General features: G+C 41.5%; 1 protein-coding gene across 1 annotated transcript in view; it reads right to left on the bottom strand.

Annotated features, from left to right (window-relative positions):
• Positions 1-14,972, bottom strand: part of NDRG3 (NDRG family member 3) — a 57,980-nt gene that overhangs the window by 30,019 nt on the left and 12,989 nt on the right. Inside the window, exon 2 of the mRNA XM_057376665.1 lies at positions 1,395-1,499. Coding sequence (XP_057232648.1) covers positions 1,395-1,451 — 57 coding nt within the window. The 5' untranslated portion in view covers positions 1,452-1,499. The remainder of the gene's footprint in view (positions 1-1,394; positions 1,500-14,972) is intronic.

The following is a 14,972-nucleotide window of genomic DNA, read 5'->3' as shown; positions in this document are numbered from 1 at the left end:
GCAAGGACTGGATGGGGCTGATCAGGCTGACCAGGACAGAAAGACTGAAAACTTAGAAAGTGAAAAACACTTTGAATGGGCATGCTTCAATGCCTTCTACTTAGGTCAGCTGACTGAAATAAGGGCAATCTACCCCCTTGAATTCAAACACAGAAGAATCATGAGTAAGATCTGGGCCACTGCATTTAGGGAGCTTGTCTTCTGTAAATGTTTGTCYCTTATTTTGAAATTACAAACTGTTCTCAAGGCCTGTATTTTGTATTTTTGTTTGGTGCCCTACACTCATTTTCTACTTTCAAGACTCACCCTTCCAGGAAACATTTTTTAAAAGGGTGGAAGTCCAGCAGTCAGCACTAGTCTGTTAGAACAGGCAGCTGGACTGCAGATTTCAGCTGAGTTTTAGATTTCACAGGGACTGAACAGATATGCTAGAACACAGAAGAAATGGGCAAAATCTAATCAGAACAGACTAAAATACAGCAGAATTTCAGAGATTGCACCCATTTTGTGGGGGACAATGTAGTCTTCTGCAAATACACAGTGAGTGGACAAAGCACCACAGCCCTCTGGCAGCATAAGCCAGTTCTTGATGTCAACCATCAAACATCAAAGCCTTAGGAACTCCTTCCCACACCAYTAGGCTTGTCTGTGAGCTATGGACCAAACCACATTGCTCATAGTCACAGTTTGCAGATGCAAGACGCTAGATCATGTTGGGATGCCTGTAACGAATATAGACACTCGCAACAACAGCTTGTGGCAGAATCCAGTGAGGCCAGGGCTCTCCCAGAGGCCAGAGATGGCTCTTCTCCAGCCCACAGAAAACAGAGTGAAAGACTTAAAGAGTTGCTCCAATACACTGATCTTCTGAAGTCTTAGTATTGCATGAATCTGGACTGCTCTAACTGGGCTCTGCAGGCATCAACAGGAAATGCCTCTCCATTACTAAATGCAGGGAGACAGGGCTGTTTAAGGGGTCAAAACACAAAAGGATCATTTAAAACAGAATATTTTAAACAAAAAAAAAGTAAAAGAAAACAGGATACAATCCAGCATTTCTCTAACAAGKAGAAACTTATTGGAGGTTCTGCAGCTACAGCAGGTCCAGAACAGGATCACCTTTCCAACTGCTGCCCAGCCTTTGCAATTCCTCAGTACAGGCATCACATACTGTTTGGCCAGGACTCCAGATTTACCTGACCTGTGGTAGTCTGTCTTTCCCTAAGACTTTGGAAGAGTGGGTGGTGGTGGATTACCACATTGGGGAAGAATTTACTGGGTTTCAGTACTTAAGGTACTTTAATTCATAAACAGATTCTGGCAGCTAGGGCTCCTAGCCAGAYATAAAATCACCCCGAGTACACCTGTGAGGACAAAGCAGCAGTCAGCATTACCTTGTCATTCAGGAGTGGTTTGATCTCTGTCAGCTGAACATCCTGCAGCTCATCCATGGTGCTGGAAGTGGARCCAATTAATCCTCAGAAGAGCAAATAGGGATTCTGAAACAAAGACACCTTGTTAGGAAAAGTATTGCAAGTTACGTTAATCAAAGCAAGCTTAGAGATTTCTCATTAGACTCATCTGTGCTTCAAATTAAGCCTGCAAGAAGCTGGTTCTTGATGCAACACAAAGCACCTGCARGTGCAGAAGGCAAACCTAGTCCTGCTCTCATTGTGTCAGTCTGCTTACTTCTTGTCCTGCCCACTGAAAGCTGTCCCTGAAAGTGCAGGCCTTCCAACTGAGAAACTGCACTCACTTCCATGCACCACTGGTATTTCAGCCGTAAGTGTGTCTGCAAATTAACTGCAAATTACTAGATGAGCAGAGTGAAAAACTGTGTTTAGTATGTGGTAACACTTACATCCCSTGCCATGCCCTACACACCCAAACCCTAGCATCCCACCACCAAAGGCAAGGCTGTACTGTATCCCTGAGACATACAGCCAAAACACATCCACACACATCCACACACAGGTGTGGAGATCCAAGCTCCTTGTTGGCAGAACACTAGGAGTGCCCACAACTGAAGGGCAGACCTTGTTGTATGAGGTGAGATATAAATATGATCCCAGATAGTCCTGGTTCAGTGGAACATATGCAGGTAACACCATCAGCTTGGCAGCACAAACCATCATTGTATCAGATGGTGCAGAGTCAGCAAAGGGAAAAAAAATATATTCAACAGTATGTGAAGCTGCCATATGTCTGTGGGAAATTGCTGCTGCCACAGAGCCAGAGGAGAAATMTTCAAGTATAAATACAGCAATGAGGATGGAGGAAAAATATGGCTGAGTTTACAAGGAATTTAATTTTTACTTTAGACACTCTGGCTGTGTTTGTAGACAGAAGAATTTCTAGAGCAAGCAGCTGCAGCAACATGAARAGGGCTCTGGCAAGAGATGATCACACCTGATGGTGCAGATCACCTGGTTATTCWGGAAAATTGTACCTGTTACTGCAGATTAAATAAATGAAGTCATCAACTTCATTTGATGGAACGGAAGTAAGCATGTGGTGGACTTCCTGGGCATCAGCTGAGTGTGCTAGGAAAATACTTTTGAATATTGTTACAAGTCAAATTTTTTTGTTTACGATATTATGGGCTACCAACCACAGAAGAAAAAAAGTGGAAGAACAGTGGTATTCTCCATACACCTCAATTCCACACAAACATGCCCCAGGGAGGAGGGGTCTCCCTCACCCCAAATACTGTGCAATGCTGTACCATTTGTGCTAGCACTAACATTGCTGTGGCTGAAGCCAGTCCTACAAAACAAAACAAAACAAAACAAAACAAAACAAATTGCCTTTTCGGTCTGAAAATCAGCTATAGGAACTTCCATCTCTTTTAGCTCCTTTGCTTTGGGAAATTCAATCATTTTTCTTTTTCAGATCTTTTGGTTTAAAACATACCAATTGTGAGAGTTTCAGAAATCAGTTCATCTGCAGGCAACAACCCCCTTACTCCACAATGAATTTTTATTCAGAAGAGGAGTAAGAGTCATAAAGTAATGCACTGTAAGTCCCCGAGGAAAGCTGGTTACTGTCATTCTGATATTATGGAATAAAAAAGTATTTCTTCTAACRAATTACAACTTCCATATACACTGGGACTGATTAAGAGCTCAACATCCWCCTGGTTCCCTCTGAAACAGCATCACATGAGATTACAGACACAAAAGGGATTTCCAACAAGCAYCACAAAGCTTATCTGCAGCTAAGGTACAGACAGGTGACACAGTACTAGAATGACCACCTTCACCTTATTTAGTGAGAATATCCCTTCTCTTATGCTTCTTTGAAAAGACAGCCACTGGTGGCAGGCAGGAAGGTCATGCTTATTCTTGGGGTCAACCAAGGGACAAAGAAGTTGTCCACTCTACACAAAGGAATTAAAAAACTGTGTGCACATCAGCCACCTTTCTCTGTGGGTTYTTACACACATAGGAGTGTTTCTGTGTCTTGGGTTCACACCTTGCATTTTTGCTTAMAGCCGAGTCTACAGGGAAGGAGGGCACGAATGTAATAACCCCTCTCTACTGAGCAGCAGCTGACCAAAGAACACCTCAGAGCACCAAATGCTCTCCATTAGATTGCTCAAAGAARCTTTTGCTATAGCCTTGCAGATATTTCTTCTCAGCCTCCCTGAGCTACACAAAGAGCAACAAGACCCAGAGAGGCCTGGGATGCACYCTGCCTAAACCTGCCCAGGTACACAGTTTGCTGTCAATACAAACACGTCCATAAAGTGTTTAGAGAAGGGGAGACACACATTTCGTACTCTTACACTACTTTGTTTATTATTTATTATATGAGAAGAATAAAATCCTACTAGGGGTTCAAAGCTAGGACTATAAAATGCATTCATCTCATCAACTTAGATCTCATCCTTCGTCTCTAGATGCAACTACAGTGCACACAATAAACAACATCACTCTGAAATGACTCTGATGTTTATCTTCCTGGTCCACTACTGCTCCAAAAGCTGTCTCAGAGGAAGGGGATCTCTTGGGCAAGCTGCTGTAACCCATAATGTGCACAACACGTTGCCCCTTCCTTAAAGCAAGCTGGGCAGCAACAAAAAGGGCTGATGATCTGGGTGCTGAGCCAAGAATTATGTGAAACTTCCTTGAGAGAGAAGAGACAACCTTTCTTAACACCATCTGGGCTCAAATAGCTGTGAAAGCCTCTGTAGGGAAGTTCACAGAAGAGTAAGAGAATTGCTCTGCAGTCAGGATGCAGCACAGTCAGCCTGGGAAGCTCCTTGGCTCATAGCACATTCTCATCCAGGAGCAAGACCTCCAAAGGATTCCTCCAGTGGGAACCAAATACTGAGGTGAGCCAGGAAGCCACTGAGAACTGCATAGAATAGAGAGCAAAATCGCACAGAAAGATTAAACCTGTACAGCCTCAGATGTATTTTTTTTTTAACATTTTCATTCTAAATCTATTCACCCAGCAATTTTGAGTGTTTTCTGCTTTCCAAAAGTTTTTGAAGGCTTTTTGAAGGAAAAGGCACAGGGGGTCTTCATCACTGTTTGCAAGCAGCTTTTCTTAGTTTGCTGAACCAGCTCTTGCAAATCCACTCACTTGTGAGCTCTYCAGGAAATAGCTGGCACAGCCTCAGGACTTCATTTTAATCTGGTCAGAGAATATTTCACAGGCAGATGAAGTACTTTTCCTTCTTCAARGTTTTAGTAAACTCAGTATGATTCCCCCAAAATAAATCTGGGCTATTTGTGCTTTCAGCATAAGAYTTGACTTGCTCTACGCTTGCTTTAACTCTGCCACAACTTCACTTGAGTACCCTGCCATGCTACCAAYAACATGCTTTTGGGTTTGAAACATGGCACACAAGCACATTCAAGAAAAAAGGCCACCAAAAATTATCAAAAGAGAAGGCTTTGTAGTAGGGAGACCTTGTGAAGCACATCTCCAAGAGCAGAGGCAAAGAAAAGGGTGAGGTGTTGGTGAGCTGGGCTATCCTCTGCTCCAACCATGCCGAAGATTTCTTGTAAAAGCTCTGCAGACTTGTCTGCCCAGGAAACTATMAATTTTCTCCCTCCACTCCTCCTATTATTTAAAGAGACAAACATGTCATTTCATAAGCTGAAAGCAAGTTTAAAACACCACAACAAAGCAGCATAAACATTCATAACACTCAAAAGATTTTTGCAGAAGACAGGCCACAGGCAAAGCAAAAGGTTTGCCTGTGTCTTGGGTTGATTTTGTGCCAGTCCTGTATTCCTATAATCCRTCAGCTTGTATGCCCAAAAGGTGCTTGTGCTTTTAAATCCGACCCGGAACAAGGGGCAGGGGTGGCTGGGAAGGCAGCGGGCAGTGAAAAGCTGGGCTTTTAGCAGCTCAGCTCGCTGTGTGCAGCAGAGTTACACTGTTGCCGTTTAGCTAGCTCGTGTTTGTTAGCTTGGGCAAACAGCTCTTCCTGAACTGCTATTCCTTTCCGCGATTCCTGTGATTTTCTGGAGTGGATAAGCAGGGCTGCGGTCCGAGAACCAGGAGACAAGTGCCGACCAGCCGGGCACTGACAGGGAAACACCGCACCGCGCATCCCGGACTCCGGAGGAAGCCAAGCCGGTGACAGAAAAGCACATTGAGCCCTCTGTTTCACCCACAGAGGTGAGAAGAGGACTAACATCAGGTTTCCCACTGTTGCCCAAGCGCCACTGGACTTTTTTTTCTTTTGTTTCTTTTTTTCGAGGGGAACAGGAGTTGCCATCTTTTCTCTGCTGAGTGGCTCTTGGGGGAGAGGGCAGCGTGCATTCCTGGACTTTTAAATATCTGACAGTTTTTTTTTAATCTGTGTCCTGTGGGCACTGTGTTTTGTTAATAAACTACTTTTTTTCTCTTTACTTTTGCCCAAACGTCTATTTCATATTGGTGGGAAAAAATAATCAAATTTTTCACCTCAGAGGAAACATTTACTCTGTAACATTTTTTTCTCTGAAAACATTGTCTCAAACTGAGACAACCTGGAACAATCCATTTATAAATCATACATTTTTCTATAAATGGCCCAGTACCACCTGCTTTGCAAGTATTCCTCTTGCTCTATTTATATAGTACTATAAATACACTCAACTCCCCCAACCAAAACCATCCATCCCTTTCCAAAGGTTTCCTGAAGGGGGAAGTAGACTCTATGCTCTCTGAAAACCAGTCAGACAAGAATTCAGTAAAGATGTGGTGAATCATTAAGCACAGAGACTAGAATCAGGGTAGAAGACTGAAGGCTACRAAAAACCAAGGCAGGTGAGCCCAAAAAAGMAACCATCTACCTATAAACAAGRTCTTAAATATGTGTTTGCATGTCTRCTCTGAGACAAAGCTGCTCTCAATTTACATCAATTCAATATAAAAAGAAAGAAAATGCAGTAAAGTAAGTTCAAGAAGTCAAGAGCGTGAGTACTACAGGCCTGAACCCACTGAGTGTGAACTGCAACACATGCAGGTTCTGAGGCTCTGCTTTCTGGTCACTGAAGCTCTGACACAACTKCTTCCTGCAAGGTTAGGAGCTGCAAGAGCTGCATCTTGAATTCAAATCTGTTTTCTTATGGAAGTATAATCTCTCCACACTGTTTAGGAACTTGGCACAACACAACCTTGCATTCAGAAGCTAAAAATTATTGGTTTTTCACCTCAATTTGACTACAGCTTATAATTTGTTACCTCTACAGCTAGTTATATGCTTGCTTTGTATGCCAACCACACTGAGACAAAATTACACCAATCAGTTGTCAAGCCATGCAACAAAACATTTAGGCATTAAATGTACCTAAACACATGTTCCCTCATTTGGCAGACAACAAAGGCCAGCTGAAGAAGCTCCTCTCTAGGGACTCTATTTACAGCCATAACAATCTGGGTTAGGTTCCTGAGGCTTTGACAAGCCACCTACATCTCACAAGATGGAAAGCAAAGTGCTGCTCCCAGGTATGCAGAGGAAGATGGGAACAAACAGAGTTTGCAATCCATGCCAGAGCCAAAATACACTACTCATGGTCTGCAGGTTTGCTGCTCAGGCATTTATTTCTTCAGCCATGTGTGTTGTGTGCTCCATTGCAACTTGTCCCTTTCTTCATAAGGAGATTCTTACTTCCCATGCTGCTCTTCCACAGAGCTGGACGGGAAGTCCAGCTGCCTGGCCAGGCAGAGCACAGTCTTGGCMTATAGATCTCAGCTCTTTCATTTATGGGCCTTGAGACCCTTGGGTACTCTGGTTCTGTTGCTCCTCTGGCCTGTGTAAGCCTCTGGACAGCAGTGCTTCCCAAAACCTGMATGGGCTACTCTGTTTTCTATACTAAAATGCTGGCTGACATGGTAAACTTCCAGAGAAACAGGCAAAGGGTCCAAATTAAGTTTCAAAATACTTTCCAAAGTTACTCACTTGGCATTCCAGCTCATGTATTGCTGGGAATGTGCCACATGGTGCTCCACCTCCTCCTTCTGTGTGCCTACAGAAAAAAACCTCTCTTCTATTTCACCAGTGCAGTGCCAGCTTCTGCACTTGAGCAAAGCAATGGCAGCTTCCAAACCCACTATGCTTTTATGTCCCTGAAACCTGGACTACACCTAGGACAGAAATGTCAGCCGGTGCATATAATTTCTAAGGTGTTTAAACAAGACCTATTTAACAATGGTTTTGTAAGGAAAAGGTCTGTGCCCAGCTTTCCATTAATTTTGGATGAATCCARTTCTAATTAAAAGCAGTGTGACACTGCCATGGGTGTAACTGAGCTCAGCAAGCAGGACACCATCCCTGCTGATCACCTGAATTAACAGACATCAGCTATAGGCTGATTAAGCAAGAATACTGTAGAAGTCTTCAAAGTGTTTTGTATTACCTGGACCAGTACCTATTAACATACTGAACCATGCTGAGCTCCCCTATACAGGACAGCCCAAGAAGTTTGGGTACAACCAGGATATAAACTGGAATGAGAAGTATCTCTGATRAAAATTGTGCAAATTATTGTCTTTGAAAGGGCCTCTTCTAACCATAGTACCTCTTTCRAATGTCTTTGCAGCATTGCCCTTCTACCTAAGGCAAATGAAATAAGCAGTGACTGTCACCACCAGTCATGTTATTCACAYGGTGCTCCATTCATGCCCAGTGGCACCACTCTAAAGCACCACCTGTTAGCCAGTGTCAGAGTTCACACAGCTCAGACCAAACCACAGAGCCCTTCTTGCCGGTTTCACAGTAAAGGACATGTTCAAATGAATCTGTTCCAAGATGTTGTAACTTCTACTGAGCCACCTACTTCCACTAGCCTTGTAGTTCAGGAGATCCACCCAGGCACAGGTGAGGGCTCSAGGGTTTTGCGTGGATATTTGTCCAAACCAAAACACATACAGCTTTTCATCAGCACTATCACCAACACAGCATCCACTGCACCTTCTCCTCTTGCCATCTCCTCCCTGTCCTGTGTCCCCAGCCTTGAGCACCCACCACGTGTAGCTGACCTCAATTGCTCCCCAGCATGCATCTGCCCAAGTGACACCAGGCAAGTAGGAAAAATGCTGTCTTCAACAGGAACATGCTCTTAAGCAGCTTATGATGAAATCTGATTGCTTTCCACCAGATCCTTCAGCTTCCTCTRTAGTTTTACTTTCAAGCTTGTTTCTGCTTCGTTTCAACTATCCTTCCTACTAATCGACTGTGTTTTCATGTTTCAAGTGGGAAAAAAAATCAAATGTGAATACATATTACATTGAGCAAAGTATTCTAGAGTAAGGTGAATTGGAAATCTGTTTAAATGAGATTTTAACCATTATTTTTATTATCAAATACTTCATTTCAATTAACTGAAATATAATACTGATTTTGCATTTTATTTATCTTATTGAAATAGTTGCATTTCCACTGGTTACTAAACATTAAATTGCAGTCATTCAAGGCCAGGTTAGACAGGGCTTGGAACAACCTGGTCTAGTAGAAGGTGGAACAGGATGATCTTTAAGGTCCSTTTGAACCCAATCCATTCCATAATATTACCATTACACCTAACTGAGCCTTCTTACTGTGAGGAATTACTATWTAAGTTATCATATAGCAACACAAGGAGTTAGTCAGACCTCAGTTTTCATATTTTCTAATACAATTTTGATTGATATTTTTTAGTTCATTTGTATGGAGTGCTACTCGGACAGAAGAAAAATATTGAGATCAAATGCATAAGAAAAAAATTGTAGACTAACTTGCATTTTAACTTTGTTTTTGCTCAAATAAATAAACTGTATAACCTAAATGCAGTGTAATGTTTGTATGTAGATGTGTACATATATATGTATATATATATACACGTGTGTGTGTGTGTATATATATATATATATATACACACATACAAATATATATATATTTATATATATATATATATACACACATACAAATATATATATATATTTATATGTATATATATATGCAGTCTGGATAATCCAAACAAAAATCATCACAGACATGCGCAAAGTTCAGGAAGAACAAATAGCTCTGCTCCTCAGCAGCTAAGAAGACACAAATACTCCTGGTTCAGTTCATTCAGATAAAGAAGAGCATTTCATTGTGTTATATATGTATWTACATCCAAATACATCTAGTGTCTTTGCAGAGCAACCCCAAATTTCTCTTCTTATTTCATTCAAACTTGAAAAAATGGATTTTGGCCATCAGAAAGTCRTATACTTCCAGGCAAATTCTGATCAAACACTTCAATAGCTCCAATTTCAAGTATTTCACCATGGTGAACATGGGAGAGTCCTTAAGTTTTCCCATAGCAAGAACATAACGTTCAGTATGAAATCCTGATGGCTAAAATAAGAATATAGAAGTACACAGAAGATAGATTTGAGTCTCAGGATGTAGTTTCACTATCTAAGTGCAGACTGCTTGCAAAAGGGGCATTCACAGAACTAATATAAATTTTAAGAATACATTGTATGAAAAACAAATTGCTAAAATAAGATTTTTATTATATGATTTTGGCSCCTTCTTCTTAATTAATGGAATAGTCCCCTTACGCATGTAGCATCGCTCCCTGAGCTTCCCAGAATAAGTTCTTTCATTTTGGCCCAACCTGTGTCACTGAAGGACAACCTCTTCTCATGCATCTGTGCCATTAACTTCAGACCCACTGTGACTGCCACACAGCTGTCCCTTCCATCATTTCCCATCTGTGAATTTGCTTCCAAGCAGAAAACATCCTTGTATGTGTCAGGCTGAATTGCATGTCCCTCCTGAGCCAGCTGGCCAGGACAGGCAACTCCAGTTAGCACAGTTAAAACCAGAAACAGACACAGACAATTCAGGACCAATTCAGGAGATAACTTCATTACTCATTTAATCAAATTGTGAGCTGCTGCCAAAAGGGATGTTTCTGTCCTCCCGCCCTACACAAGACAGAATTTTCTTTCTRTCCTTTGCACCAGGCTGCTGATTATTCAGTAAAATGGCAAATAAGACCTGTTTACCCTGTCCCTCAAGATTTTTTTCCAGGACTAGTTTTCACTTTGATCAGTGAATTGACTGATGAAAAGGCTCCTTTGTGTGCCTTTTTTCTCAATCTGCCACGTACCTCAATTTGACATTGGATTTTAATAAACCAGGTGTCTGGGCAGCGTTAGCTCTTCAGCTGAATCAGGGAGCAGATAACGTATGTGCTCAAGACGCTGCCAGATGATRTGCAGGGGCCTGCACTTAGCTTCAGGGTATGATAAATCTAATTCGTCTAGATAGACTGTATACAGAACATGGGATAGGTTTGCTAATTTGAGTTGCCTTGTTGTAGGGTATTATTTCAGCACATACAGAGAAACTAGAGTTTCACCGCACAGCCTCTGAAAGAAAAAATCAGACCCTTCAGCTCTCTCCTTTGCTCTCCCTATGCAGCCAGGATCCAAACCCTGCCTTGGGGAATGTCTCGCATGCTTGACTGCAGCATGAGCAGATATAATGCAGACATTTTGCCAGGCTAGCTTTCTGCTGGTTTAGTGAGCTGAAGGARTCTATCACATGAGACAATCAGACAAACATAAGAACCAACTCATGCAATGAGGACCAGACATGTATTGACCTCTTGAACTGCCTCCAAATCCTGTAGTCAAAACTGAGGATCAAATACAACAGGGTATGGAAACRTACTCACAAACTCACTAGAGACTTCACAGTGCTCCCCAGACCTAAGTAACCACGACTATAAATGAATACCTAAGTACACATCAGCACGGGCATTCATGTTGTTAMGTTTCTGAAATGAACAGAAGCTTTTTTGTAAAACAGGTAATGTCTTATTTCAGAGAGGGTAGAAACATCCCTGGAAGTGTCYAAGGYCAAGCTGGATGGGTCTTTGAGCAACCTAGTCTAGTGGAAGATGTCCCTACCCATGGCAGAGGGGTTGAAATGAGATATTTGASGTCCCTTCCAACCCAAACCASTTTGTAATTCTGTGATGCAGCAATGGACCACATTACAGCCACTGGGAGCATCCTCCCTTACAAGTTGTAGCAACACTTTGCAAACACCTGCATGAAAACAACAGAGACACAGGACAGAAAACACCAACTACTCAAGCAGAACATCACTCATAACTTCTGTTTGAAGTCAGTTATAAAACTGCATTGAAAGTAAATACCTAAAATACCATTAGAAGGCAAGTGAGGTTTTTCATAGAGTTAGGAATGCTTTTCTGCAAGTAGCTGGAAGACAAAGGCAGATGGCATTCTGTACCAAACACACCTTCCCAAATTTTAAATTTGTCAGATAAGGCCTAAGGAGGAAACTGACCTACTCACTAGGTTCCATGTTCACCCAAAWCTAGTTTGCTCTCTACAAATTTCCAGTTGGTTCTGGCTACCTGTGAGTTCAGCTCTTCCTGCAAAAGCCCTGGTCATTATTGCCAGAGATCTGCAAAAGTCCAGCAGACACATCCTCCCAAAGGTGCCTCCTGGACTTGTGAGATCTAAGCCCTTGCCTTCGTAAAAATCCAACAGAACTTCTGTTTCCCTTTTTCTCCATCCTGCTTTTCCTCTCTTTGCTCATTCACCCCCACACCAATTCCTCTTGAAATCTGAGTGGTCAGAATCAGAAACCAAAACTATCTACTGTGTGAACTGGTCTGGGTAAAAAATTTACAGCAAAAAAAGGACAGTTTTTAGAAAGGTAAGCTGAATCTGCATCGCTTTTGCTGCAATATCTATCAGGTAAAAGTAATAATTTATTTTTTCCTCACTCAAACTTCTCCAAACCAAAGTCCATGGGTTAGATCCACTCAGAGTTTAGTTTTCATTAAGAAATGATAGTGTAAGTTAAGGTGGTTCCTATCAAGTGAAATTCAGTTTTGTACATTTGGAATATAGCAAACATTCACAAGCTTAAGACAATTTCACATCACATATTTTACAATGGAATGGAAATCCATGATCCCAAGGACAACCGTCAACTAGGACATGCAGTTATTGTAAACARATCCCTGATGATGTTAGACCACAAATATTTTACTTCTTTCAGAACTAACTGAAGAACTCAACACAAGTGATTTAGTTCTAATTCTCTAGTCCTGGATGAAGCTGAACCATCACATGGGTTTCATGTTTATTCCCTCCATGTTTAGAAAGATTTAGTTACAGTAGACTAATGCCTGATTTCATTCCCTAGAAACCAGCACGAGACCAGGATGCACATCATAGCAACAGTGAAGACAAAAGCTGACTACTCCAAAGTCTAAAACTAATTCCTTAAGTAAGAATTACTAMGAAGAAATTTCTCAGGAGGCTGTTCACAGCCTCTTTTGCAGGCACGGATAGCACAGGAGGAACTTGGCAAGGTTTCTGCCTATGGGACCTGGATGTAAGTGCAGAACCATGTAGACTGGAAGAGATTTCTAGAGAAGGGATTACTCTCCAAGCAGGAGAAATTTCAAAGCTGGATCTAGTCGGCCAGGGCCTCACAGATCTGAAAATCACTAAGGATGTAGATTCTATCATTACACACCAYACTCATTGCAAAGGGAATCCAATGGGAATTTGTCTCGATGCAAGTGGTATAAACAATAAGATTTTTGACCTGAAAATATCAGACCAGAACAAAAAGGAAAATGAAAATCCAGAAGTATATTTGGTTGCTACAACCACATATCAGAACTATTTAAAAATTCTCTTTCTAAAACTGTTTCATAATGAATAAGGAGTTGACTCAAATACTTCACATTAAAGGCATAGCTGGAGCAGAAATTCATCTCCTGGTAGATTTTTCAGGGCAGATGTTAGTATGTCAAAATAACAGGCTTARTATTAAATTGATTGCCAACTCTAAAAAATGTTCAACACTTTCTCGAAAATGAACATGTGAAGAACTGCGCAGGACCTGAGCAGTACATCATCCAGTCTGATACAGTTCAAGAGCAAATGTCTAGGATACAGCAAAAGAGGAGCACCTGATGATAATTCTCCTTCGCCTGTACATTCATGTGTACYTCAGGCAGTGCCCGTCTCTCAAGTCCTGTAGAAGCTTTTTCCCCGGTGCACTGAAACACTGCTGTTCCTTGTGAACACTGAAGTTATTTAGTCTCAGGCTTTGTGCTGCAGAAAAACAGTAAGGCAACCTCGCCCATRAAATCTTGGTGCCTTCTCTTCCTCGAGTCAAACAAAAATTATCACGAGCTTGACCTRTTCTATACACAGAATACTCTTTCATTCCAATGTTACTAAATAAACYCCAAAACAAGCAATACAAAGTAACACACTCTGGAGGTTATATCAAAGACTGACTCTTTCTGACRGTCCATTTGAAGAGCTCTGAAGTGTCACAACTCCTGCTGTCCACATATACTGTCCAGAGAAGGAACTTCCCAAAGCCCTTGGTAARTGGCTTTGAACACCAGCCTCAATCCTACAAAAGCCTGACAATTCCTTCTCTACAGACAGGCTAGCTTGCCAACACTTACCTGGAGAGAAATTATCAAATACTTCMACTTGGTTTAGTATTTCCTTTCACCCATATTAACCTTTAAGCAGAATTAACCTGATGCAGGCATCTCAGACATAAAATGAAAGCCCTAATTACTTATTGGATTGATTTTATTCACTCCAACAATATTCTTTTATCCTTCCTTTCCAAGCATCGCTGCCATATCCTTTTGGAAAACGGCACTTGTATTACATACCCCATGTCCAGTATTGTAACATTATAGCTGTGGTATCTAAAAAAATCCTCACAAAATATTTAAAATGTTCTGAAGAACGAAAGATACCTCATACCACAAGGTGTAAGAAAGACAGTATTAGTCAGGTAAGTTGTGACACCATCAAGCACCAAAGGCAATTCTAAAGAATATCACATTCATTTAAACCACTACGAGGGAACCAAAGCATGAATACTCTTTCGAGCCTTGTTGACAGCAATTTCAGCTAATGAGTTTTAGCTGACTAGTGCAGAGGTCTGAGAGCACCCAYAGAGCACAGGACATTTGGTTACCTCTGAAACTCAGTAACACGATTACTCTGGATCAGAACAACACTTTAAAAGTAAAATGACAATAACCCACCTTACCACCGAACACATCCTCAGCACCTCAAGAACCCGATTCAGTCTCAGGCACAGCCATGCCCAGCGCAGGGAGACACAAGATCCTTGAGACCACATGCTCACACTAGTGACTGAGGGGTTAGCTCAACAATACCAGCAGCGTCCATCACTTCTCTCCCTACTCTTTCAAACTCCATATATCTCAAAAATTTTCACACTGAGGTCATAGCTTTTATTTAATGAACTAGAAATAAAGACAAGTTTCTGTGACCAGATGCCCTTCTGCAAGTSAGCAGCAGATGTTAAAACAACTCAAAAGCACAGTTCACTTGAGCAGTATATGAAGTTAGTGAAGTCTGTCTTTACCATTCAGTAAAGAAATGTTTAGCAAGGTGCTAAATCAGCCTACAACAGGAAGAAATTAATTCTGTCAATA

This window comes from Malurus melanocephalus, unplaced genomic scaffold, assembly GCF_030028575.1.
Source record: "Malurus melanocephalus ecotype Western Australia unplaced genomic scaffold, MMel_1.1 scaffold_287, whole genome shotgun sequence".
Taxonomy (NCBI): Eukaryota; Metazoa; Chordata; class Aves; order Passeriformes; family Maluridae; genus Malurus; species Malurus melanocephalus.
The sequence above is the reverse complement of the archived record's forward strand: the minus strand, read 5'-3'. Positions and strand labels throughout refer to the sequence as shown.